We start from the raw sequence: 25,316 nt of genomic DNA on the forward strand, positions 1-25,316 counted from the left end.
AGGTGCTAACGGGCGGAGACGGGGGTTGGGGTCGAGTTCGTTGAGCATGCTCCGGGATTTGGTGCGTTCTTGTTGTTTGATCTGATCAGGGAAAGGAGGGGTCGAGGAGGATGCAAGTGGATTTGCAGTCGAGGTTGCTGAGGGAATGGTCGTGTCGGTAGGAGCAGGGGGGACCATCGTGGTCGTCGTAATAACGGATCAATGTCGAGTCCGAGGTCGAGGTCGAGAGGGAAGTGATGATATGGGTGGCGGTGCTACAGATTTGGTGATGGCCCCGCACGTTTTACGAGCTACGAGTTTGTCGAGCTCGAGCTAGTCGTGACCGTGGATTATGTGATCCTCCCCGACGTACCGTGACGTACGGCTCGGCGACTTGTCGTTCGCTCTACCGAGAGAACCGAGAGATTGATACCCCGATATGCGTTGTGAGAATACCACAAGTGTCAGAGCTCTTATATTTTCATATGGCTCTCCGTTCAAGCGTCGATTGTTGAGGTCCTTTGTAGCAATTAATGACCTCGTATGTATATGGTTGCCGGAGGGGGTAAAGAAAAAAAGCTAGGTTCCAGTAGTTCCAGTAGTATGCGTTTCCTGGTATTTCTGCTTTGCGTGTTCCTGTCCGAGCGGGGGTCTTGTATCTTAGACGGAAAAGCTATGGTATCATATGAGCATATGATGAAACGAGGAGTGAGTAGCCGCCTGTCGCTGTCGCTGTCGAAGTCGAGGGAATGTCGAAGCCGGAAGAGAGATCCCAGAATCCACCACTTTCGCCTCGCTCGTGATGGGACGAGCGGCTTGCAGACGGAAGAAGGCAGAGAAGAACAGAGCAGAGCGACCGGAGGGAATGATGACGCGGATACAAATTTACGCAATTCCGGCGCAAAGGGGCGTACAGCGAGACGCGAGACGAAGCGAAACAAAGACCATGTCATGGGGGAACAAGGGCGAGCAATGGATCCACCTACTCTGAAGTTCCTCAGGTTCGGGTAAGACTGCCTTCCTTGGAAGCTCGTGAGGGACCGAGGTGTGTTTGACGTGATCCACCCTCGCCCCTCGCCCCTCCCCCCTCGTTGTGTCGCTGATCACTGACATCTTTCTTCCCCTGTCTCGTCCCTGGAATCCAGCTCGTACCGCGTACCGAGAGCCAAAGGAACCTACGTCATCACCCCCGAAACCATAAATTCCAGCGCGTGTTCTAGTGCGCCCTCAAACTCTATTTGTTGTTGTATAGAAGGACGACAAAGGTTTCACGACTCGCCGACTTGACGACGACCGAAGAGGATCAGCGCGAAACGGTGATCTATGAAACGGAAGGCCTTCCGTGCCAAGGGATTAACGATGTAGTGCTCTCAAAGGATGTACAGTGCGCAGTAAGAACGTATCGCGATGTCCCCCGAGTTCTCGCTCTTCGATGTCTGGCAGGCCGCGTTTCAGTTGCACTCGTCCCGACACTCTCATACGTTCGCTCTTGAGATTTACAGGTTGCAGGTTGAGATGAGCTCACTTGAACGCATAGTGTGTTACGGCGCTGGGTGAAGGGTCGCTCTTCTGCGCTTGTGCTGCTCTGTACCGCTCCGAGACATCCAGTTTCGGCCGCTCTGTCGATTTGGCGGACGTTGCAATACTCGAAGCCCGCTTGTTCATCAAAGATGGTGAGGGCTGGGTCCTCCCCTATAATTTTGTTTGGGTAGCCGGGGAGCAGACCGAAACGGCAGGTGTGAGGGATGACACCCTCTTGGTTTCACATTGGTGGTGCAGTAACATCGTGTATTATGAGAGCCGCCAAACGTCATCTTTCCGTATGGCGTTCTGCCTTTATCTCACGGGAGGATTGCAGCCAATCTTCATCCAGGTCCAAGGGTGAGTTTCGTATCAGCCAATACAGTATCCCGTTTATTTTGGCTTGTGCTGACGCCTTGTTGCGTATCATCCCCCTTGTGTCGTCTTGTCGATCATGGAGAAGCTGTCTATCCGAGGACTACAACAGATTCCTCGACATACAGACCCCGCCCCAAACCGCAATATCACAACAAGTCGTACTATCAAAGGCGTGTCATCGATCATCTCGAACAGCCTGGCTACATCCACCGATAGGCTAGCTTTCCCCTATGGCTTCGATATCCTGGTCTACTGGCCACATGTAGTGCTTCAAGCTAGATATTACTTGATTGCGACTCTCGCGTAATCCGGATGTATGAGATGTGCTGTCACTTGAATGAAGAGTACGGAAACGGCTGTGTCGACAAGTGAATCAACGGGCTTGGATCGACCTCCAGTTTGCTGTACTTTTATTTCCCTCACAAACAGTATTGATTGTTGGATCTGAGACACACAAGTCGCAGCTCTAAAAAGAAATAAAAAAGAGTAGCAAAATAGGGACAGTGACAGAGAAAGGGGTGGACGGAAAATTGGTGTGACAGGAGCTCGCCCGGGTGTTTCCGGGACTACGGTGCAGAGATGTTTAAAAAAAGCGAATTTGTCGTCGGCAAGGGCGGCCCGAAGCTCTGCGGTGGTGAGCGATTCCCTAACAGTACCCTCCTGCGCGTCCACCTTGGTATGGTTGTCGACGGTGTCTATAACATCCATCGCTGGCAATCACCTTGAGTAGACAGGGGTAGAATTCTTAGGAACCAGAGATCAGAAAACTCCTCGCCAATATATACAAGAAGGATTGGCTGAGTCTGTAACCCTTCCCTGCACCGATTCAAACCGACCGCTCATATCTTCAGTAACATCACGACCAGACAGCAGTAGTTAGTGTCAGGATCCCATTGACGGACTTTGTAGATCATTCAATTTCTTGTCTTACTCCGGTTCGCCCCGAGATGTATAAGGAGGCGATACTGATCGGTAGGTACCGGTACTTTGGTTCTGATGTCCCGATCATATTGTTCTCTAACAGATGGAGCTGAGTGCCTTGTGTGGGAGGAAATATGCATGAAGAGAGGGATCTAGACGATCACATGTCGACTTCCATGGCAGAGTTTCTGGTAGCCCGACAGGAAGAAGGAAGAAGAGAGAAAATGGCTTTTGATGTTTGCAGCTTGATTGTTGTTGGGATTCTTATTATACGGAAACTGAATCCGGGCCTCGTCGTATTTTTCGCCTCAATCACTTGGGAGGAGGCTGAAGCGAGAGCAATATTCTTGGCTCCATTCAATTATCGACCTCTACCCAGTCTACCTCGTCCTTGACAAGCTTTCCCACCGAGCGCTCGAAGCGTGACAACTGAGCTTGCAAATGCTGTTGGAGACCATTAACAAGTTCCCCAAAGGCCTCGAGATTCTAGCTGAAGCGGCGTCGACGCCGTCCAGTATCGTTTTCGAAGCGGCAGCCTGGACGCGACACAGATCCGATGTGACGCACCTGCGTCGAGTGCTCGAACAAGTTGCATTTCCTCACCGACAGAAATGCGCGCTTCCCGGCTGTTACACGCTCGGAATATGTAGCCCTGCTTAGGATATGTTCATCTGGCCCCAGGAAACATCGCAGGAATCCGAGATTCAGTTGTGGCTAATGTTGCGATGCAGCCTATGGACTTCTGAGCCAGCTTTGCAGCATGTATGTCCTAGTCTTGCTTCATCCGGTAGAAGCCGCTCAGATTCATGATATGCTTCTCTCGAGGACCAGTCATATACGTCGAATGGGGGAAAGACCGAGTCGAACTGGTAGATTTAAAGGTGATCAAGGGAGTGCACGATTTTGACGGATGGCATACTGGTGTTTCACTGTCGACCTCGGTGTCATCGTGAAGAGGATGTGATCTATGTCGAAGAAGAAGCGGTAAACAGGAAACGCAGCGGTCAGATTGGACTTTCTAGAGACGCAATAATATTCCCCGTATTCTGATAGTGCTAAAGTTGATACGAGGGCATACAGGCCGTAGTAGCTAGTAGTAGAGTACAGATACCGGTGAAGAAGCGCACTGGCGTTCCCCATTTCTCGTTTCTGGGCTCGATGCGCGCGTTCGGACATGTCCGAGAAGAATGCGAGCGAGCGATCAAAAGTTGGAATGATAGTATCGACTTTGACCTTGATGTACGATGTTACATGATACTACTAAGCTACTATTGTCATAGCGATAGCCAGGCCACTACAAGAGTAGCAAGAAGCAGCAAACCTCGAACCTTGGAAAACATCACACTCCCGGTTTGAGCAGGTTCTCGCGGAAGAGCCGACTCGGAGATCTTCCGGCTTCGATAGTAGCCTAGTAGCCTGGTACGTGAGTAACTCATTCCACAGCCGCGCCTCAGAAATTGTGCAATATCTGACTGGCTATGTGATCGCCAGGTCCATTACCTGAACGTCCAACGGGCGGGAAATCATGTCTCCCAGTATGTCCTCGTCACGACCCTAGGCTCCTACCCTGCTAACATAGTCAACAGCCCGTCCTACTCGCGTTCCGACTCCGGCTCCCCTGCCTCCTTTGGCTCCCATCTCTCCTTTCGACAACCACTTTCCCCAAGACTGGGACAGAACAGCGGCTTATGGAAAGAGGGCACCGAACTCAAACACGATGAACGACTCCACCAACCATGGCAATCGTCGAGGACCAGAGCAGGATCAACTGACGACGCAGGAACAACCGGGAGCTGAGACGCATCAGCCGTCGTCCCGCGACACGAAACGCAAGGCTCACAACGAGCGAAAGATCAAGGCTTGGATCCGATCGACGACTCCAGAATTCGACATGGCTAGCACTTTTCCGGACAATCAGCAGCAACACCCAGAACCCGCTGTCCGGCCTACGATGAAGAGAGCCAACTCTACGCCACTCCTGTTCGGAGACGCTGTCACGTCTCGCGCTGCGGATCTCGAAACCAGCCGTTCAGCAAACGTCTCGACTGTAGAACCTGGCAGCCATACCAATCACGATTCGTATCGCCCCACCGAGACGGGTCAACCTTCTTCGTGGACGCCCAGAAACAACGTCGATCCTGCACTCGTACCCCGTGTTCCTTCCCGTCCTGGTACCTCGATGGACCGACCGGAACTGCGACCGTCTCAGCTGCATCGGGCTCGACCTGGCACCTTCTCCCGCGGTTTCAGCGCTGGCGACATCCATTCGGCCCGACTGGGCGCGTTGGAAAACCCCAGTACGACCTCCCTCGCCTCGAATCCACACTCTGCCCCTCGAAAATCTCGACCTAGTCTTTCCAATGCGTTCAATCTGCCCCGGTCGTTTGCGGCCGCTCCGAACCAAACTCACCCGCACGACCCACTACCCGGTAGCGATACTGGTACCGACCTCTCGGACGGGTCACTACCTCGACGACAGCCTCGTAAACAACCGTCCTTGATGAAAGGTCTCCGAGGGAGTTTGTTTGGGCTCTTGCATAGAGGAGAAGGAGAGGAAGGGAGGATGCGGCGCAAAGAGAGCAAGGCGGATCTTCGGGCCCAGGTTTTGGTGGATAATGCTGCGGGAAGGGGAGCGTCAATCGACCTTCGGAGGAAGAAGAGCTTTGCATACGGAGAAGGACAGCAAGAGTAAGTCGATAGGGGTCGTTTCATTGTCAGGCAAGTTTCGTACTGATGCGTCGCGGTGATCAATAGTGATCTATCGCCACCTTTACCCTCTCCGATATCCCACATCGCGGCGCCCTCGCCATCACCTTCAAACCGGCCGCATTTACGAAGATCGAGCAATTCGGCTCCCAATGATGTCCCTCAAACTCGTTTGTTCTCTCCCATCACCCTGCACAAAGCTTACGGACCGTCCTCCTACAAAATGGACAAGGACATGCCGGCTTCAGACTCGATCGAATCCCTCACTTCGCCACCGCAACGATCAAACTCTACATTCGCCAAGACTTCGAGCCCTCGTCAGGGGCTGGGTGATACCTCGACCGGAGCAGGTCCGATGACCAGAAAGCTCAGGAGCGGGAGCGATACGGCGGCGTGGGAGAGGAAAGAAAGGGCAGCTTTCCCTAACAGACCTCGACAGGACCTCGCTGAGCGAGATACGACACTGAAATCCAGTATCCAGAGCACAGTCCCTCCGACGATTCCCGCTAGAAACCTGGCCGATGTGTTCTCTGCACCGCCTCCCGTCCAGACCAACCTGATCCCCCCGACCGTACTCAAACACCGCCCCCGTTCCCAATCATGGAGCGCCTCGAACTGCCTCGACGGTGCCAATTTCGAGGTCCCACCTATCAAAGGCTTGAGATTGCAAAAGAAAAGATCAGAACCGATCCTGAATGCCAAGTTTACCGAGGTGCAACCTGGTCATCCGTCCATCCCATCGAGGACCACGGCAGGATCACTGGGATCCAGTCTTCAACCGGTCGAGCCTCTTCATCTTCGCAAGAACGAGTCGACTAATCGAGATTCGCAAGCCGAAACCCGGCCCAGCTTGCTAGCTTACCTGGAAAACAGATATTCGCGGGATTCGAACTCGAGCTCGTCCCACCTTTCTTCTACGTTGACCAACCCTTACGACCCCAGACTCATCGATAACGACATTTACATTTCACCCACTCGGACGGTTCTGGAAGACCAGGAGGCAGCGATGAAAGCCCTGGAGGACGCGTTGAATGGACCCCGGAGTGGCGGGACGGCTGTAGGAGCAGGAGCTTCGAGCGGATGGCCCGTGGTGGATTTCGGGTTTGATGAAACGGACCATCCGAGTGCTTCCGTCACACCTCGACCGATCAGTCCGAAGCACAAAGTAGGGGACTCTCCTCAGCTCGAAAAGTATATTGATGTGGAAAGAGGACAAGGGAACGAGGCGAAGCCGAACAGGGCAGGGTCGGTGTCTGGGCTCAACAGGACGCCGCCGAGAGAACCTTTACCTCGGCTCCCAGTTACACGAACGGCATTATCGTCATCGAATCGACAAACTCTCAACTCTCTCGGATTACCTCTACCACCGCCATCTCACCACCAGATCTTGCCTGGTTCCTTGAAAAAACAACTCGTCCTCCAAGAAGCCCATCAGATGGACCCCGCATCGACTCTATCACAGTCGGAATCGGAACTGGATCCTTCACTACAACTCCCCCGATTGAGCTATTCCTACAGCAAACCGAGGTCTTCCGGCAGGTCTGACTCCAAGCATCATTCGAGCTCCAGGGATTCGAGAGGATCCACCGGGAGACCTTCCCTGCGAGGATTAGGAAGTCTAAAGGTGGAACCGTATAGCCAAACTAATAGGGATTCGAGGTATACAGAGGAAGACGGGGCGAGACAGCCGAGATTGGTCGAGGTCGTCTTTCCTCGTTCGGCGCCTGCTGCGAGGTCGGAATTTCCTCGCGATCAAGATATTGGCGGATATGCAAGCGGGCAAGGGGATAGTGGAGTGGGCGCGAGCGGAGAGGGAGAAGAAGGGGAAACCGAACTAGGCAGGATGAAGATGATGTGGGAGCGAGAGAAGGCGGGCAAGAGGAGGTTGGAGGACGAGTTGATGGTTCTTCAAGGGAAACATCTTGGGGCGGTCAGTCGGATCGCTAGGTCAGTCCCGTCTTGCATCCTTTCCTTCTGTTCCTCTCAATGGACATAGCAACACGGATCAGGAGCTGATATTGACAAGACGGGTATAGGCTGGAACAAGAGAACGAGCAGCTGCGAAGACGCGTTTCCGAAGGAGTGTCGTTGCCGTCCCTTCCGAGTTTCGGGAGTTCGACTTCGACTACCTCGACGATGATGCTCTTGATGACCCCGGAAAAGGACAGGGACAGGACGCCTGGACGAGAGCAACAACAGCAAGATCAGCAAAAGCAGAAAGAGATGCATTCGAGGTACGGATCGATGGATACGATCGATCGGTTGGAGGTGGATCTGGGATCGCCGTTTGCGAAGAGACGGGAGTCATGAAACGCGATGGACAACGTGATGTGAAACACGGTCGGTGGCTGCGTTATAACGTGGATCGGGGCTGTAGTTGTTTACTTTGTGTGTGTAGACGGATGGATGGATGACCCGGGGGGCTTCGGGCATGACCGTGTGTGGTGACCCGGGGGCACGCGGGCACGCGATACAGACCAAGGTTTCGGTCTGTGAGTGTGTGACGTCACTTTCTCTCGAGATCGTCATCGTCCCATTCCCTGTGTCCCCTGTGTCCTGCTCGCCTCGTCATCGTTCGTCCTCTTCTTCTTGTTATAAGACAGAAGGGGCTCATCACAGCCACCAGCTAGCGAACGCTGCGTCGACAGCTTTCTTCTCTTCTTCTTCTCAACAACACACTCTGCTTTCTCGTCGCTCTTCTCATCATCACATCGATAACGACCTGAACAGACAAGACTCCAATTGACACGACCCCCTGCCCGCAACTAACGACATCTACAACCCACATCCAGAATGTCGTCCGAAACCGCTCCCCTCCTCCCCACCTCGGTCCGATCGCACCTCCCCTCGCAGTCCCAGGTCCAGTCCAAACTCCCTTCCAAGCAACAACGAATCCAAGTCTCTCAATCCGTCGGCGCCTTGAAGGCCGGCAAGTTCCCCTCGCAAGACCAAGTCTCGCGCATGATCGATGTCGTCGTCAACAGCGACGTCTTGAAGTCGGGTGGGGGACCTAACAGCCGGACCGCTAGGTTGGGCGAGGAAGGTACGCGGTTGTCGGAAGACTTCAAGAACGTCTTGAGGTGTTTGAAGAAGTGGGGCGAGGAGAAGAACGGGGACGACTTGTTGCAAAACTTGTTCCACAACGCTTCTCATATCGACTACGATGTCGAGGTCGGTGAGTCGGAATGTTCTCGTGTTGACCAGATAGACGAGGTTCATTTGCTGACCTTGTCTGACGTGATGTCTAGGCGGCCCATCCGTCACCATGTCCGGCCAGGCCGAGCTCGCTCAAGACTCGATGATCTTGATCCGCAAGTTCATCAGCCTCGCCCAGGTCATGATCACCTCTCCCTCCTTCCGCAAGCTCGGATCCGACATCATCCTTCTCAGCCGAGACATCCTCGCTGACGCTGCCGAGATGACCGCCGAATCTGCTAGCGAGGCTGCCAAGGTCACTCGACCTTCAGAGCAGGAGAGGGAGCAAGGTCTGGATTACGACAAGATCAAGGACAAGGGCAAGGTTCACGCCAAGCACACTATCAGCGGGCTTTACCAGGCCCAGGCCAAGGAGGAGGCTTTCGACAAGGGCGTCGCTTTGAAGAACGTGAGTCTGCCTAGAAGCTGGACCTAGCTCATCTCGACATTCTTTACTGACTCGTGGCGTGCTGTTTCGTGGTCGTTAGTACCTGGACGAAAAGCTCCCCGCCGCCGACGAGGCCAAGGACGCCCTCATCAACCGAATGAAGGACATGATCTCCCACGCCCAGACCACCCCCGAATACAAGGAATCCATGGACACCCTCATCCACATCGCCAAGAAGTACATGTCCAAGGCTCAAGAGGCCGTCGAGGAGGTCAAGGACAAGTCGGACGCTAGCATCGACGAGGACAGGGTTCAACAGGCCGGAAAGGACTTGAAGACGTTTGTCGAGAGGCTCGCTGGCAAGAGCTTGGACCCGGTCGTCGAGGCTGGGCAGAAGGCTTCGGAGGATATCAGGGGAGACCCAAAGTTGACCGCATACTTTGAGGCGATCGAGGAGTTTATGGACCGATGCATGAACGATCCCAAGTGTGAGTGCCATCTCCCTGGCAGCGGGGGCAGGACCGGAAGAGCTGACGGTCGTATCATTTCGTCCTGCAGACGTCACTTCGCAACGAGCCTACCGCAAGGCTTCCTCGTTGTACGACGACGGTCAATCCTTGATCAAGAACAACCCTACCTGGAAGTCGGACGCCGACAAGCTCAGGAAAGAGGTCGAATCCTTCTTCAACGCCCTCTCGCACGACAAGACCTCGGGAGAGCTCGTCGACGCCATCGAGACCTTTGGGGAGGACAGCGTCGAGGCTGGACACGTCGGCTGGAACAGCTTGAAGAGCGAAGGAAGGGGGCTGTACAGGGACGCTGTGGATGTCATCCTGCCCAGGTTGGTCGGACTCGTCAAGGAGATTCCTGTACCCAGGATCGAGTTCAAGAGCGCCGGTGAGTCATGAGGCTCGTGATACGAAGGTTGATCGGAATACATGGCGCTTATGCTCGTTTGGTTCCCACTTACGTACAGATGTTGACCTCGTCATCGACGACTTGACGCTCGAGTCTGCCTCTTTCATCCCCGACTCGATCAAGTTTGTCGCCCACAACGATTTCGAGTTTGTCCAGGGATACGCTACCTGTGAGTGTCCCGGAATTATGACGGTCTCTAGATGGCCGGTTCGTTGACGGTTTTGTTCTTGTTTTGTAGACGCCTCTGATTACGACAGCTCGGTCCGACTCCGAGTCAAGGGCTTGCATGTCCAGGCCAAGGACATTGCCTACTGGTTCCACAAGAAGGTGAGTTGGCGTACGAAAAGCTTTCTAACGTCCGTCCCGCTAACGGTTTGTACGCGTTGTTTTCAGTCCGGCTGGGTTACTTTCGAAGACTCGGGTCTTTTGGACGTCCAGTTCGGTCCCAAGGGAATCTCGTTCGACGTCGTGCTCGAAAACGCCGACGAGGACTCGAGGGAGACCTTCTTCAAGGTCAAGAGCACCAAGGTCTCGATCGTCGGATTTGACTACCAGATCAAGAACAACGACCACTGGATGGCCACCTGGTTGGCCAAGGCTCCCGTCAGGGCCATCTTGTTGCAACAAATGACCCAGGCTCTCGAGCTCCAGATCGCCGAGTCCCTGCGACAGGCCGATTTCGAGCTTTACGGATTGCAACAGCGAACCATTGCCGCTACCAACGCTCGACCTTCGCCCGCCAACTACTTGAAGGCCGTCTTCTCGACCTCGGTCTTTGGCTCCGGTCCTTCATTGACCAAGGCTGGAAGCGTCAGGCCTACTTCCAAGGGGCTCGTCAAGTACGGAAAGCGGGGCGAGTACGTCTTGCACGTCGGTGTTGATGAAGAGGTGAGTTGCGATGCAAATTTTTGTTGTCATGTTCCGCAATACTGACATTCGCGCTCCACTACTGCAGCTCTTCCCCAACAAGCCCGCCGCCCGTGTCCGAAACTCTAAGCGGGACAACATCCGAGCCAAGGTCGACCAGGGCAAGGGACTCGCCGGAACCGCCCAGAGCCGGGTCAAGAAGGACGCCGACAAGGCCAAGAGCGCCGTCCGGGGCGAGGCTAGCACCATGTCCCGTGCTGCTAGGCAACAGGAGAGGCGAGAGAGCCGAAGCGAGGGATGGAGGAGCGACGTCTTTGACGTTTAGACTCTGGAATCCCCTCGTAGTGCCTCTCGTTCTCGTTAGTGTAGCCCCCCGTCTTTCTCCCTTTCTCTTCCTTTACGCGTAACCACACCCCCGCCTCGTTTTATGTAGAACCTTAGATTCTGTTGTCGTACGAAATCTGAAATGACCCGCTGTTGCCGCTTGTTATTACATTACTAGTCTTGTCCGAATTCGATGCATGTTTATGTCCCTCTTGCCATGACCTGGGAGAGTTGATGACGAGTGATGAAACCCGGTTCCGACCAAGACTCTTGCAGGACAGGAACCCGCATAAAAAAGCGCCTCGCTCGCGTGGCTTACGTTTCCCGCTGACGTCAGACTTTGCCCGAGCGAAATGCTGGGAATCAGTGTCTCGTTTACACGACCGGGGTCATCGTATCGTCATCGCATCGCAAAAGGCAGGCAGAGTATATAGGCCACACATCCCTGCTGCCCCATCGCACTCCTTTCTCTCCCTTTCTTCTTCACATGTTCATAGCCAGAAACGCTACCAAAACACTCAAACGAAACCCCAGATTCACCAACCTCACCACCTTACGTACATTCCACACGAGTTTGACCAATCTCAACAAGATGAGCGAAGAGACCAAGCAACAGATCAAGACCGCTTTCCCCGAGCTCTTGAACATCGCCAAGCAGAAGACTACTCTGCCGGGGAGGGAAAAGGATATGACCCCGATCGCCAAGCATACCGAGCTCGAGTGCGTTGCATTTTTTGCTAATCAGCCAGTCGGAACGTCGGAACGCTGAACGAGACGTTCTTTTTCGCATCTGCGCATTCCTCTCGTGTTTAGAGTCTGGACCAACGAGGGAGAGCCCGAGATCTACGACGTAAGCCCATTCTCCTTTGCTTCGTCTCAAGATAGAATCAGCTTATCGTACCCTAACCCACACTACCCCTCGACACGATAGTACAAGGGCAGCAACAAGCTCAAGGGAAAGGCTGCGATCCTCACCGGTGCTGACTCTGGGATCGGACGGGCCACCGCGCTGGCTTTCCACAGGGAAGGAGCTGTCGTCACCATCTCTTATCTCGCGGAGGAGGAGGAGGAGTGAGTGTCCTCGATTCCTTTGCCCCATTCCTTTCTCCTGGATCCCCAATGAACGTGCTTGCTCACTTTACTGTTTACTATGCCATGTGCTCAACAGCGCTCAGGCCGTCAAGAAGCAGATCGAATCCGAGGGCGGACAGTGTCTCTGCGTTCCCGGTGATCTCATGAAGGACGAGACTTGCGAGAGCGTCGTCAAGAAGCACATGGAAAAGTACGGACATTTGGAGATCTTGGTCAACAACGTGAGTTGTGGTTCACGAGGCCAGGGGTGTGATAGAGAGGAGAGGAGGTGCTAAATTCGCGATCGTTTCGCGTGACGCATAGGCCTCCAAGCAGATCAAGTGCAAGGACATTGTCGATATCGATGTAGGTCGAGCCTCCATACGATCGCTCTGGTACGAGCTATAGGCTAATCTGATTCGGTTGGTTTCTCGGCGACGATAATCAGCTCGACAACGTCAGGTCGACGTTCCACAGCAACATTGTCCAGATGATCGCCATGGCCAAGTTCTGCGTGCCTCATATGAAGGCTGGAGCGAGCATTGTCAACGACGCCTCGGTTACCGCTTTCAAGGGTGAGTGGTCGACGAGTCGAGTAGCGAGAGCCGAGGACGGTGATGCTGATGGTTCTTGCCGATTGCGTAGGATCACCCGCCATGGTCGACTACTCGTCCACCAAGGGAGCCATCGTCTCCTTCACCCGAGCCCTCGCCGGTCAACTCGCCCCCAAGGGAATCCGTGTCAATGCCGTCGCTCCGGGACCCATCTACACCCCGCTCCAGCCCGCTTCAAGGGAGGCCGAGGAGATGGAAGACTGGACTGTCGGGGGCGTGCCTTTGAGGGGACGTGCTGGTCAGCCCAGTGAGATCGTAAGTGGCAAGCGAATCGGCGTTTGTGATGTGACGTGGTTCGGGTCGGCTGACCGCGATGGTGATTGTTTTTGCTTTCCCGACTATCTAGGCTCCCAGCTTCGTGAGTCTTCAAGAAAGAGCGTCTGGATCTTCAATCGTCATCACTAACTCGAGTTCGACGCCCGATCTATCAGGTCTTCCTCGCTTCCAACGAGTGTTCGAACATCATCACTGGAAACATTATCCACGCCAACTTGGGTCAATACTTTGCTTAAGCGCAATGGACCGGCGTATAGTCTGAGAGGAAGGATAACAGAGGTGCAAGAATCGAGTTTTCTACGTGTAGCCAAATACGAAATGATTAGTGAGAAATGCCATATAGAGATCGTTCAAAGGTGAACGCTTCGGTGAATGTATGTGGGTGTGGGTTTGCGAATGTGTGTGTATGTATGTGTAAATGACTTTTCGTCACGTGATTCGCGATTCCAAAATATCGAAGCGAGGTGGAGGCATCGACGATCAGTCCCGAAGGGTCAAAGGTCAATTGTTGCGTCTGATCGCTGTACAAGATCTGATCATCGTTACCTTCAACTCCAGCAGAACAACTCAGATTAGCTATTCCAACCATGTCTGACAACGAGGACAAGATGGTACAGGACCCCGCCGCGGTCGAGCCGGTCAAGGTGAAAAAGGACAAGAAGGACAAGAAAGACAAGAAGGAGAAGAAGGACAAGAAAGACAAGAAGGAGAAAAAGGAGAAAAAGTCCAAGTCAAAGTCGGAATCCAAGACCGATGAGGGATCGTTAGCGGAGCAGGTCGCTCCTGAGGCTTCGACTTCGGCGGCGGCTACAGCGCAGGCTACGGATATGGACGTCGACCCGGTAGCGAAGTCCGAGGTACAGGGAGAAGAGAACTCGACCTCGATAGAGCCGAAGCCGAAGAAGAGGAAGCGGAGAGAAGGCGAGGTAGAAGAGGACGAGCTCGAAATCGATGTCGATGCTCCGACGCCGTTATCGAAAGCTCAAGCTCGGGCGGAGAAGAAGAAGGCCAAAAAGGGCAAGAAGGAGGGCAAGGATGGCAAGGCAGGTGATGATGTCGGCGTCGATGGGGAGGAAGGAAAGACGGCGGATGGCGAACGGCCGAAGAAGAAGGCGAAAAAGGAGAAGAAGGAGGACGAGGTTCCCAAGCGTAGAAACTCGATCTGGATCGGAAACTTGTCCTTCAAGGCGTCCCCGCAATCTCTCAAGGCTTGGTTCGAGGGGAGGTTGGCTTTGGGGAATGACGTCGAGGTGGATGAGAATAGCGTGACGAGGGTGAATTTGCCCATGAAGGAAGGTCGGAATCGATGGGGTCATCAAGAGTGTAAAGGGTATGTCCAGGCCGGGCGCATTGGCAGGTTCGCATTACAAGAGGTGGAGGAACTGATATCGAGAGCCTTGTAGATTCGCCTACGTTGATTTCGCCACGCCAGAGCTCCAGCGAAAGGCAGTCGGGCTGAGTGAGACTCTTTTGGACGGTCGAAAGGTGTTGATCAAGATGGGTGAGTCGGCTGCTTTATCCCAAGTCATCTCATGGTGATATGCGACTGATCCTCATGACTCCTGACTGGACCGGTATCATAGGTGACGACTTCACCGCCAAGCCTGACGCACGGACACCCAAGCCGTTGTCGGTCCCGGCCGGTGCTATCCCCAAGAATCAGCTGCACAAGGAGTCCTCCAGTCTGTTCATGGGCAACTTGCCCTTTGACGCGACCGAGGAAGAGATTCGAGATTTCGTCGAGCACAACGTCAAGCAGCATACCAAGGAGACCCGTGGCGTGAAAGGAGACGACGACGATGAGGATGACGGTTCTGATAGCGAAAAGGAGGACGGTAGCGATGCGGAGGGGAGCGTTTCGGACGACGAGTCCGGGTCGGATGATGAAGCAGCTGGCGAGAAGAAGCCTGTCAATACCATTCCTACCTCGTCGTGCGGTTTGAAAAAGGTCAGGATGCCCACATTCGAGGATTCGGGCAAGTGCAAGGGGTGAGTTCAGGATTTTTGGGAAAGGGTTTAAAGAGATGACTGAAGAGCTCATCCCGACCTGGTGCGAATCTCGTAGTTTCGCTTTCATCGATTTCAACTCTCCCAAAGAGGCTACATATGCGCTTGCGGTTCGAGCGAACCGATTCTTTAGGGGAAGCAGAAAACTCAACTTGCAGGTGAGTTTCAGATTCGGGGTTACAAGTGTATCTCAGATCAACTCGCTAAATATACACTACTGCCAAATACCATAGTACGCCTCGGAGAACGCCACATCGCGATCCATGTCCCGGAACAAACGTCTTGGTCTTGATGATACCGCACCATCATCACGAGGTCCGGCATCAGAGCGACCTCCTCGATACTTTGACCGGGCAGCCAGGGCCGAGGGAGGCTCTGGGGAAGCGGAGGCGAACGCACCTGGCGAAGGTGGAGACGAGGCGCCGGCAGTGCGCAAGTCGACGAGCATGATCGGAAAGAAGTGGGAGGTCGCAGGTCGACCGAGACCCGGAGCGGCTTTGGCGATGGCCAAGCGAGAAAACGTCTCGATCGTCGAGAGCCAGGGAAAGAAGATTACTTTCTAGGCAGGAGGGTCGATGGTCTGAAACGGGCAGATAGATCAGGGTTCTCGCTCGGCTGGGTGAAGACATGCATACGGGGCCGGTCGTCTTTGTTGTTTCATCTCTTTCGCCTTCTGGGCGCATGATGAATTGTATGGCAAATCCTTATCGCATTCCCCAAGCGCGTTTTTACTCTGACTTGTCAAAGTGACACAGACTTGTGTCGGATGCAACGACGGAATCGGTCAATGTGGGAACGATTCGCGAATTTAGCCTTTCGTCGACCTCGGTGTGGCTCTCGACCGTGAACGTGGCCCTGGCCTCTTTGGACCCAGCTTCCTCCGGCCCTGACCTGGTATAGACAACGTCATACCTACCCCAACCCCGTCCCTTTTCCGCGTCGATCTCAAACCTACCTGCGCCGACTCGACGGATCATACGGAAGCTCCATCGTCTTCATCGCTTGATTTGACACCACATGTGAACATGTGAACAGAGCAAGAGCAGAAAATCAGTCGAACTTGTGAGCATCCTGTATATACAAGTGCTGCAATTGCGAAAGTGGACAAAAAGAGGGCAGAAGCAGGACTCGAACCGGGGCCATCCAATTGAGCCTTCAATGTCGCAGCGCAAAAAGGGCAAAAAGGTCAAAAGGGCGCTTCCCGGACTCGAACCGGGGCCACCTCTACGTTCTTAAGTCCTGAAACAGGACGGGTTTTAACCACCCGAAAGAGGCATCGTACCTCTAGACTAAAGCGCCATCGATAGCAAATTTTGAAGTTGCGTAAATATATAGAAAGTTTTGCATCAGCAAGACTCAGTTGAACATTTCGCAGGTTGAAGTCAGGTCACTCACTGTTCTGACTGACCGTCATACACACACATATACACATGCATGAATATCGTCCGAAGATCGGTGTTCGTATCCGATGTCTGGGTTCTACATTTCCTAGTAGCGTAGTATGATATGCACGTGCCGGCGCCAGTCTCGGGTAGCGCCTTGTGACAAGTTCGGGTCACGAATCTCCTATCTTCGCAATCGCGCTGAGCGTATCAGCGAGATCTCCTGCCTTTGCCGTCCTTCCTGCCACCTTGGCCTTCCACTTTTCGTTGCGATGCTTGAGCGTACTCGTCCTCATCCTCGCCTCGTTCTCCGCCGCATCCAGCTCCCAGGCAAGCAAGAAATCCTTCCTCGTCAAGCCCGGTGTAGCCGGGACGGTCTTCTTGATCTTCGGTTGATCGTCCGAGAGGACGGTGTGTTTGTACTGGTTGACCTGCGTGACCCGGTCGAAGTCGGTGTCAAAGGTAAGGGGATCGAGAGGAGCGTGGACGGTGTCGGGCTCTGGTAACTTTCTCGGGGTGTGGGTCCAGGTGGAAATCTTGACTTCAAACATCCTGGCCTCGGGAAGGAACTGCATGAGCAATTGAGGATGGTGCTAAGATTTCAGGGGCGGTCCAAACAGGCTGAGTGGTCAGCTAAAGCTAGGCGACTCTGAAACGTACTCACTCACATCGTGCAGTTTCATCACTCGACAAGCCAATCGGATAAAGTTTGATGCGATGTCTAGCTTGTCGAATCGGTAATCCTTGACCAATTGCAACACCCTATCTTCGGCTTGCTCCGTGGTCGACGACGTCTCGGGCACGATCATCGACCCTGTTACGTTCTTTTGCGGCTCTCGGAGATACCAACGATGTCGATACTCGGGTTGCTCCAGAAGCCGAGCCAGCTTGCCCGTCACTGCTGGCCGAGCTGGTGAACCGGGTCTTTTCAACACGCGAAGTGGAGAATGCTTGAGTCCTCGTAGGTAATACTCCACCTCGGAACGTTCGAGCTTGCGATACAGCTTCAGCGCAGCTGTACGTTTCTTCCGGATCGCATCAAAGACGGCTTGATTCTCTTCATCAGAAGGTAGAGGCGGTACGGTCGGCTCCGTCTTTCGCTTGACGGCCGATCTCCAGTCTTTGGAAACGTAGTCGTGTTTGGTAGAATGCCATCTTGCCATCAAGTTGTGCAGAGGAGCAGTCGGATGGTCCTCCGGGATGAGCGTTGGATATGAGATAGGATCGTGCGCCGGGAAATATGTTGTCCAATAGTATTGATATGGTTCTTTGCCCTCCCTGGAATGCTTGATGAGGTTTGTCGACAGATTTCGCCTGAGAGGGGGAACATCGCGCTTCAGGCTGATACAACAGCCGAGCGACGTTGTCACAATTCGAGGCATGCTATCTCAATATTCTGGCTGCGTTGTTGGTGTTCCAACTCGAGGATCCCAAGAAAGTTCGCCTTTGAACAGTCACAAGTAGTTGTACCAGGTGAATGGTAACCGAGGTCCTAGCTTGACCTCGGTCTGCCGACCAAGCTCTCAAGATCGAATATCCGTTTGTAAACAAACAATCGATAACAAGAAGAAGGCCGACTTGGGGGTTTGCTATCTGATCTCACCAACTTCTAGCTTCCTATCAGAGAAACGGCAGATCTTAGATACCGGAGAGTTGACGTATAGTATCCTTCCTGACCTTAAACGCAATAAGAGATCGATAACGGAGACCAATCGCGGCATAATGGCTCAAACCGACCTCCCTGTCGACACGCAATGGGAGACTTTCAAGTTCAGGATGGACAACTTCCTCCTGGCCGTGCGTAGCTGTCTGACCTCTACTGAACTACCTCGAGGACACAGCTGATATGATAGTGTCATGCCAGCTGGATAGCTATACGGAAGTCATGAAGGGCAAGCTTGCGGGTCTCTCCCGCCAACATTCTGAAAAGATGAAGGACTTTGACATCAACAAAGCGGAGCTCGAGGACCTTATCAAGGCGGAGAAGGAAAAAGAGACCAGGATGTGTGCAGGTGCGTGCAGTTGACAAGAATAGCAAAAGTGGAACAAGCGGGCTCACATACCATATGGGGCACATGCAGCACTCGAATCGGAACGACTCGCTATTGGGGAAAAGACGAAAGAGCTCGAAACTCTGACCACACAGCTCGCCAAGCAGAAAGACCAGATTATGCAGCTCGAATCGAATCATCAGGGCGTGCTCCGAGAAATCGCGAGCATTAAAGAGAGTGAGTCTGTCCGTGACGGGTTCTGACGGTCGTTGCTGATTCGTCGTTGGGTTTGCGCTATCCCTCAGCCAAGACCAAGCAAAGTCAGGTCTTGGAGGAGCATTTGAACAAGGACGAGCGAGATCTGGCTCGAATAGTTGAGCTTCTAGGGTTAGATGTACAGCATGTCGGTGAGTCGAAACCGAGAGTGCACTCGCTCAGCCACTAAGTATCACCTCATATCGAACAACCTGTTTGTGCCAGGCAATTATTTTGTATGCCAGTATACGAAGATCGATCCTAACAACCCTGAAGAAGTATATTCAATCGCTCTTGAAGAGGAGGGGGGCGGTAAATTTAAGCGTGAGTGAAATATTGCGTGATTTTAGGGTTGGGTCAAGCCAGAAGTCGATAGAAATTTAATGAGGCTTGTCCGATGTGCATTCATCGATAGCTTCTCACATGAAGCCACATCTGGAGGGGATTAACCGCCTAGCTGCGAAAGCTCAGGAGGAACGGGGACACGATCGATCGATGATGCTCTGGTTCCTTAACCAAGGTCAGTGGGCAAAAAGCAAGCATTCTTTCATACCGAATCAATGATTGATGCGGTTGCGTATATTCAACTCCATGCAGTACGGTTGATGTTCAAATCGACTGTCCAGGAGGACGACCTGAACAGCATGTTTGGCAGCTTGACGACCCGTCCAGCGAGTGCCAAGTCGACATCAACATCGACAGCAGAGAAGTGAATGGGCTCTTCCGTTTCTGGCTGACTGGTCGTGTGACCGTGGACGACCAAGAGATTTCCGTACGGGTGTATGATTATGCAGATCGGTTTGTATCGCCACGAGCAGCGCTTGCTTTTTTGATTTCGTTTGCCTTGTTGCATCATCATTCCCTGCGACATCGTCCCCTGAATTTTGACGTGATGTATCTTCATGGTATGAATAGAATGATACTGTTGTAGACAATCCAATCCGGTTACAAAGGTTCGTTAGATGATGCACCCTTCGTACAAGTCGTCGAGGGATAACATGCGGTCGTTATTGGTTGTTGTGATAACTAGTGCGAATGATGGCTCGTGTCGATCGTTCATCTAAGGGGGCACTTTCGGCTCCTCCCAGAAATCCGGTGGTAGATTGGTAAAGTCGTCAAAGATCAGGTCATCCTGGAAACTCTGAGAGGATCCCACAGCTTCCTGGTCGTTCGCGTTGCTACGACTGCTCTGCGGGGCAGGTCCGTCGCCAACGTCCTCGTTTGCGATGCGTCTTCGTTCAGGTACCGAGTGTATACCTGATTGGAGGATGACATAGTCGAGCATTTCTTGCCTAGCAAATGGCGAGAAGACCAGATGCATCCGCCGAATCAGGGTCGGCTCAAAGGTATCCTCGCTGACGACACCTTGTTCGTGCTGGACCTCCCTATCGTACGCTGCCAACCGGACTCGTTTCCTCCCGAGATCTTCCGGGTCGAGCAGCCTCCTCCTGCCCGTCCTGGACAGCATGATCCGTACGTTAACGGCATTGGCCCAGACGAGACCGAGCGAAGCCTCTTTTGGGTATGATTGAGATTGACCAGAAAAGTATCGAGATTGTCGCTTGTACGTCATGGTGGGCTGATCCGGAACATCTGTCGGAGTGGGTTCTTCCAAGGTGTTGTTCGAGCCGTCCTGAATGGTCGAGCCCGATTGATGTGTAATGACAGGGGAAGGCGATTCGGGCCGGGAAGGGACGTTCGAGGGTCCAGAGCTGAATTGAAAAACGTCCGTCACCTGATTGATCACTACGATGGCCATGTTCTGGGTTTCCGCGAGCAGTTTTAGCTTGTCCGCTATGAGACAGAGCATCCTGCTCCTCTGGGTCAAGCCAGAAAACCCCGTCTCGAATGATGAGCGAAACAAAGCGCCGATGGAATCGATGACGAGTAATCGGATGGGAAGCGAGCCATCCTTGCCGCTCTTTGCGGAGATGCGAGATATCATCGCAGGTATGATATACGCCAGAGCATGGTCCAGACCATCCACCTCGGTGATATGCAACGTATGTACGTTGTCGAGAAGCGTCTTGGCAGCGAGTTTCGCGGCTTTGGGATCCGTTTGTGTGCCAATATGGCGAGCGAGCTCTTCCAGCCTCGAGAACGATACTTTCCGCTCCGATGTGAGCAGGATGGCTCCAGAAGGTAATAGTTCGTCTGAAGATGTTGGTAGCTGACCTGCTACGCAGAGTTGTAATCCTAAATGACTCTTTCCCGACGCACTGTAGACGAGTATCAGCCGAGCCAAACAGCATCAGAACCAGTATGGAATGCACATCGAGCGGCAGCTTACCTCTCTCCGCAGACCTCTGTAATGACGCCTGTCCTGACTCCACCGCCAAGGAGACGGTCTACCTCTGGATCTCCCGTCGTGATCCAATTCTTGTCATCTTCATCGGCAACATCGCTTAATCGCTTCGCTTTCGGGGCTACATCCTGGCAGAGCGTTTGGACGAGACGGTTGACTTGTTGTATATCCGCCAACTTTAGACGCTTGAGTACGTCTTGCGGGGCAGCCGTGATGACTTCGGAAGCCTCGATGTAGTCCGCTACAAAAAGCAAGAGCGAAGCAAGAAAGTCAGAATGTACCATGTCACAAGTCTGCCTATTGGGTCATTGTGACCTACCTTTTTGCAATGCCGCTAGGTCCTGGTCGTCCAAGCTGGGCAACGTTTCCAGATCGAACATGGTTGGCTAAGCGCCAGAGAAGCAGGTACCGCCTTGCCAAGGTCTAGCTATGTATTAATCGTTATACGGATCCAAAGGAGAGGTTGCCGATGTGGTAGAAGCATCGATAGCCGGCGTTCAGAAACTCAGAAGGATATGCCTCTAACTTATATGCCTCACGAGTTCAAAGTGGAGGTCGGAAACGGCGGATCTCTTGCGCGATCGAGATCTGATCGAGGATCGAGGGATGACCGGGGCCCAAAACCAAAGGTAATACAAAAATGCCAATATCATTGAGTGACAACGACCTCGGCTAGGCCAAAGCGACAACACGGAGAAGGGGAAACTAGATCTGAATACATGCAAGGTGGCAACAGTCATGCGACGGACGGAGAAAAGCGAGCAAGCAGTGAGTGGAAAGAAAAAGCGGCGTCCGAGATCATCCATCCTCCGAGATCGCGTCGACACAGGGCGCAGAGATGAAAGTGTCGGCGAGCGGTCCGGAGCGTAGAGGTCGAGCCTGTCCATATATGGTGCGAGGAATGTTGTAGGCAGTCGAGAGCTGAGGCTTCACGAGAGCGGCGTTATCGTTGTTGTATGCTAGAGCGAGAAAGACCGGAAACCTGATAAGACGAGAGACGGTGCTGGGCTAGGGCGGTGGGGAGAGTATGAAACAAGGAAGGAATTTGGCGCGGCCGGTGATGCGCCTTTTGATCAAACGTGCGATACTTCGCAGATGATTTAAGCCTGGGAAACTACCATCATAGGGGTTTCCGTCGACGTCTTGCTGGCGATCGAGGCAAAGCTGATGGGGGCCTTGGGTACCGACGAAGGAGTTGCGGACACGCTGGGCACAGTCGAGGCTTCAGGAGTCTCCTTGATGGAGATGACAACGGCTTCGTCATCAGACTCGGTAGAGAGACCCTGTCGGATGTACGAGGTAGTTTAGCAGACTGCAAGGGACATCTCCAGTGACGACCCGCTTACCTGTCCTACAGAAGAAGTCCTGGATCGAGAACCGGCCTTGACCTCTTCAGACTCAGTAGCTACCGGCTTGTGAGGAGCGGGCGCAGACAACACTTGAGCAGCCGTCTTGTTACCATAAGGACCAGGCTTGACGATGACACCGCTGTCGCCATTGAGGGATCCGGTCGAACCGGCAAGGGCCGGAAAGTCGTCGGCACTAGGGAGCTTCTGCTTGACCTCCTTTGCAACAGCAGGGATCGAGGTCGATCGAGCGGCTTGACCATTTCCGACCTGCGTTGATCTTCCACCGATACGAGGAGCTCGCGAATTGGTAGGGACATTGGCATTCGGCGAATGAGCCCGGGTGTTTGGCACGCTTCTCGTACGGGGAGCAGCCTGGGCAGCGGCCTGAGCCTTGGGAGCGACAGGAACAGCGTTTGCCGCAGGCTCGGCCTTGGGAGCAGCGGATTCCTCGCTTGCAGGGGCAGCAGACGCAGCTTCAGTCTCAGCGACGGTCTCAGTCTTCTCGGCAGGACTCGTCGTCCCTGTCGACGGTTGCGAAGCGCGAGAAGCGACCTGTTGTTGCCTCATGGCTTGAACCTTCATAAAGTGTTGCTGACGCTCAAAGTGGAAGTTGTTTCCCACAGGCACTCGACCCCTCGTGGGAGGCCTGAAGTTAGGGTTGGTCGATACAGGCGCGGCGGCGACGGTGCCAGCGATCACGTCGGGATGACGACCTATCAGTTCGGAGTATCGTCAGTATCCCCGTAGTTTTCGTCATCATGATCTTCGAAGCAAGCTCACTGTCAGTACCATCCGGCATGATGTGAGGGAATTTGCACATCTCTCCGTTCCTGCACTTGCTGTTCTGGAAAAAGACGCATGCTGGCGGTTGTCCATTGCTCCACGAACCGAGAGCTGCCTGTCGGGCGAGCGTAGCAGCAGGACCTCCGCCATTGACAGCCCAAGCAGCCTTGGGGACCCCTCCGAACGACATTCGCTTGACGTGATGTCCCTTCTTGCTCTGATCGAACCCAGCTTGTTGAGAGAACGGCATCTGGTTGACCGGGAAACCGTTCATCCCGGCAGCACGGGGGTGGAAGACGGGAGCCTGTTGAGACGGCGCCGAGGACTGAGCGGGTACTCCGTTGGTCTCGACCGATCCGTTCAGAGGGATGGGAGCGGGAGCAGCAGGCGAAACCGCTACCGGAGCAGCTCCGTTGACATCCACAGACTGCCTGTGCTGAGCAGGAGGCATAGGAGGTGCGAAAGCAGGAGTCTGCGCATCGAGGGGAACAAAAGGCGCTGGTGGTGGCATCCCATAGTACATGGGCATCCCCGGGAATCCGCCAGGGACGAACTCGGCAGGCTGGTAAGGCGCTGAAGTGTAAAAGTGCTGAGGCTGGGGATGTTGGAAAACGCAAGCATCTCCGTACCTGCAGTTGGGGAAGTTGCGGCACGGAATGGTCTTGGAGACCTCGGTAGGAGGGAGCTTGTTGGCATCATGGTGCCTCTCCTGAGACACCGACGTCCGGTGCTGACCATTTCCTGGGAAGATGGGAGCGAATTCGGATCCAGCAAACTCGCTCGACGAACCCGGGTTGGGCATAGGCGCAAAGTGCGCAGGAGCAGGAGGCATACCAAACTGGGCGGGAGGAAGCTGAGGGTAGAGAACAGCGAGGATGGCCGGCTCGGAGGTTACGGTAGGAGGAGGGGGGTAGGCGCCTGCGATTCCGGAGCGACATCAGTCTCTTTGTGCGAGCCATCAAGATCAGAAATAGTAGTTTGACTGACCTGCCATCATCAACTCCTTGACAACCTCGACTTGGTTGGCATAGATCGCTTGCAACATGGGAGTCAGACCAGTCGCAGGGTCTGCACAAAATCGACACGCGAGATCAGCCTTCGCGCTTGCAACAGTAGCGTCTCTCATTCAGGTCGTTCACTGCAGTTTTGAATCGAACGAGCAGACAACGGTACTCTGGCATGAGAGTCTAGCTTGTCACCAGCCGTCGCGTTCGACTGCTTGAGCAATTTGGTTGGGAACTGCCCTTTCCGCCTTGACCAGGCTCCGTTGCTCATAGAATCGAACAGGGAAAACGAACGAAACTTCCGGAACGCAACTCACCGATACTCTCCAACAATTCCAAGCTCCCGCTCAAGATCCCCCTTACGCCCAAGACGTCACCCTCGGCACAGTTCTTGTGAAGAGCCTTCATACGTTCTTGCTGAGCTTGGAAAGAGGCCGCTCCGGCATCAGCTTCAGGTTGAGCAGGGACAGAAGTTGCCTGCTCTGGCTGCTCGGTCTGAGCGGGAGTTTCCTCTACTCGCTCGACGGGCTCGTTAGCTTGAGCCTGAGTTTGAGGTTCGGCCATCTTCAAAGGCAGTGGGTTCTCTTTTTCTTATTCTCTGTGCAGATGATATGCGCAGAGAGATAGAGGCAGGCTTCGAGGTGAAGTTGATCCGGGCTAGTCTGACTTTTTTTTTTTGGTGTTTTGTGTTTATAAAGTGCTTGCGAGCGAAATTGTTGTCTCACAACAGCCGGGAAACGGTATCACTTGTCCTGGTATAAGATGCGGTCGCGAACCGAATCAGAGATTGTGTAGTTGTGTGTACGGATGATAGATAGAGCGTCCTTCCTTTTACTTGAGACAGCCGGAGCTCGAAAGAGTTGTTTTCCCTGCCTAACGAGCTAAAGTCAAGAGCGAAGAGCTATCTTTTTTTTGGCTTGCTTGGTTTCCTTTCTCCTCGACAACGCAGAGAACCGGACGGACGAGACAGACCGACAGACGACGATGACGGAGAATGGAGAGATCGAGAGGTGATGCTGAACGTTATACAGACCCCGGACGAAGTGGGTTGATCGGATAAGTTTCAGCGGAAGAACCGGCTC

At 53.6% G+C, this 25,316-nt stretch overlaps 8 protein-coding genes and 1 non-coding gene across 9 annotated transcripts; 5 read left to right on the forward strand and 4 right to left on the reverse strand.

Annotated features, from left to right (window-relative positions):
- Window positions 1–5,189: 5,189 nt before the first annotated feature.
- HD553DRAFT_306839 (uncharacterized protein) lies at window positions 5,190–7,928 on the forward strand. The gene is made up of 3 exons (XM_046179343.1): window positions 5,190–5,487; window positions 5,554–7,452; window positions 7,542–7,928. Exons 1-3 carry the CDS (start codon window positions 5,300–5,302, stop codon window positions 7,813–7,815), a joined length of 2,361 nt encoding a protein of 786 aa, XP_046038314.1. The 5' UTR covers window positions 5,190–5,299; the 3' UTR covers window positions 7,816–7,928.
- Window positions 7,929–8,147: 219 nt separating this feature from the next.
- HD553DRAFT_281622 (uncharacterized protein) lies at window positions 8,148–11,414 on the forward strand. The gene is made up of 8 exons (XM_046178135.1): window positions 8,148–8,680; window positions 8,754–9,109; window positions 9,189–9,576; window positions 9,647–9,985; window positions 10,065–10,175; window positions 10,245–10,333; window positions 10,400–10,894; window positions 10,962–11,414. The coding sequence occupies exons 1-8, from the start codon at window positions 8,299–8,301 to the stop codon at window positions 11,196–11,198; spliced, it is 2,397 nt and encodes a 798-aa protein (XP_046038315.1). The 5' UTR covers window positions 8,148–8,298; the 3' UTR covers window positions 11,199–11,414.
- Window positions 11,415–11,637: 223 nt separating this feature from the next.
- Window positions 11,638–13,547, forward strand: HD553DRAFT_306842 (putative oxidoreductase). Its single transcript, XM_046179344.1, has 9 exons — window positions 11,638–11,917; window positions 12,011–12,047; window positions 12,129–12,268; window positions 12,366–12,510; window positions 12,593–12,634; window positions 12,717–12,843; window positions 12,914–13,137; window positions 13,229–13,240; window positions 13,314–13,547. Exons 1-9 carry the CDS (start codon window positions 11,685–11,687, stop codon window positions 13,392–13,394), a joined length of 1,041 nt encoding a protein of 346 aa, XP_046038316.1. The 5' UTR covers window positions 11,638–11,684; the 3' UTR covers window positions 13,395–13,547.
- Window positions 13,548–13,693: 146 nt separating this feature from the next.
- On the forward strand, window positions 13,694–15,943 carry HD553DRAFT_348464 (RNA-binding protein rnp24). Its single transcript, XM_046183381.1, has 5 exons — window positions 13,694–14,488; window positions 14,562–14,659; window positions 14,742–15,147; window positions 15,224–15,323; window positions 15,399–15,943. The coding sequence occupies exons 1-5, from the start codon at window positions 13,746–13,748 to the stop codon at window positions 15,726–15,728; spliced, it is 1,677 nt and encodes a 558-aa protein (XP_046038317.1). The 5' UTR covers window positions 13,694–13,745; the 3' UTR covers window positions 15,729–15,943.
- Window positions 15,944–16,357: 414 nt separating this feature from the next.
- Window positions 16,358–16,464, reverse strand: HD553DRAFT_t27. The gene has a single exon. It is a non-coding gene; the product is annotated as a tRNA-Pro (tRNA).
- On the reverse strand, window positions 16,431–17,986 carry HD553DRAFT_348465 (uncharacterized protein). Its single transcript, XM_046183382.1, has 3 exons — window positions 17,216–17,986; window positions 16,561–17,140; window positions 16,431–16,454 (listed from the first exon to the last, which is right to left on the reverse strand). Exons 1-2 carry the CDS (start codon window positions 17,927–17,929, stop codon window positions 16,721–16,723), a joined length of 1,134 nt encoding a protein of 377 aa, XP_046038318.1. The 5' UTR covers window positions 17,930–17,986; the 3' UTR covers window positions 16,431–16,454; window positions 16,561–16,720.
- Window positions 17,976–19,687, forward strand: HD553DRAFT_348466 (uncharacterized protein). The gene is made up of 7 exons (XM_046183383.1): window positions 17,976–18,344; window positions 18,412–18,559; window positions 18,629–18,775; window positions 18,844–18,945; window positions 19,019–19,117; window positions 19,209–19,313; window positions 19,391–19,687. Exons 1-7 carry the CDS (start codon window positions 18,270–18,272, stop codon window positions 19,504–19,506), a joined length of 792 nt encoding a protein of 263 aa, XP_046038319.1. The 5' UTR covers window positions 17,976–18,269; the 3' UTR covers window positions 19,507–19,687.
- Window positions 19,688–21,625, reverse strand: HD553DRAFT_334124 (P-loop containing nucleoside triphosphate hydrolase protein). Its single transcript, XM_046182128.1, has 3 exons — window positions 21,418–21,625; window positions 21,084–21,339; window positions 19,688–21,012 (listed from the first exon to the last, which is right to left on the reverse strand). The coding sequence occupies exons 1-3, from the start codon at window positions 21,476–21,478 to the stop codon at window positions 19,854–19,856; spliced, it is 1,476 nt and encodes a 491-aa protein (XP_046038320.1). The 5' UTR covers window positions 21,479–21,625; the 3' UTR covers window positions 19,688–19,853.
- Window positions 21,626–21,728: 103 nt separating this feature from the next.
- On the reverse strand, window positions 21,729–25,271 carry HD553DRAFT_306860 (uncharacterized protein). Its single transcript, XM_046179345.1, has 5 exons — window positions 24,552–25,271; window positions 24,218–24,298; window positions 23,228–24,148; window positions 22,445–23,160; window positions 21,729–22,381 (listed from the first exon to the last, which is right to left on the reverse strand). The coding sequence occupies exons 1-5, from the start codon at window positions 24,796–24,798 to the stop codon at window positions 22,199–22,201; spliced, it is 2,148 nt and encodes a 715-aa protein (XP_046038321.1). The 5' UTR covers window positions 24,799–25,271; the 3' UTR covers window positions 21,729–22,198.
- Window positions 25,272–25,316: the final 45 nt, after the last annotated feature.

The sequence above is a fragment of the Filobasidium floriforme genome (assembly GCF_021052385.1).
Source record: "Filobasidium floriforme strain CBS 6241 chromosome Unknown HD553scaffold_5, whole genome shotgun sequence".
Lineage (NCBI taxonomy): Eukaryota > Fungi > Basidiomycota > Tremellomycetes > Filobasidiales > Filobasidiaceae > Filobasidium > Filobasidium floriforme.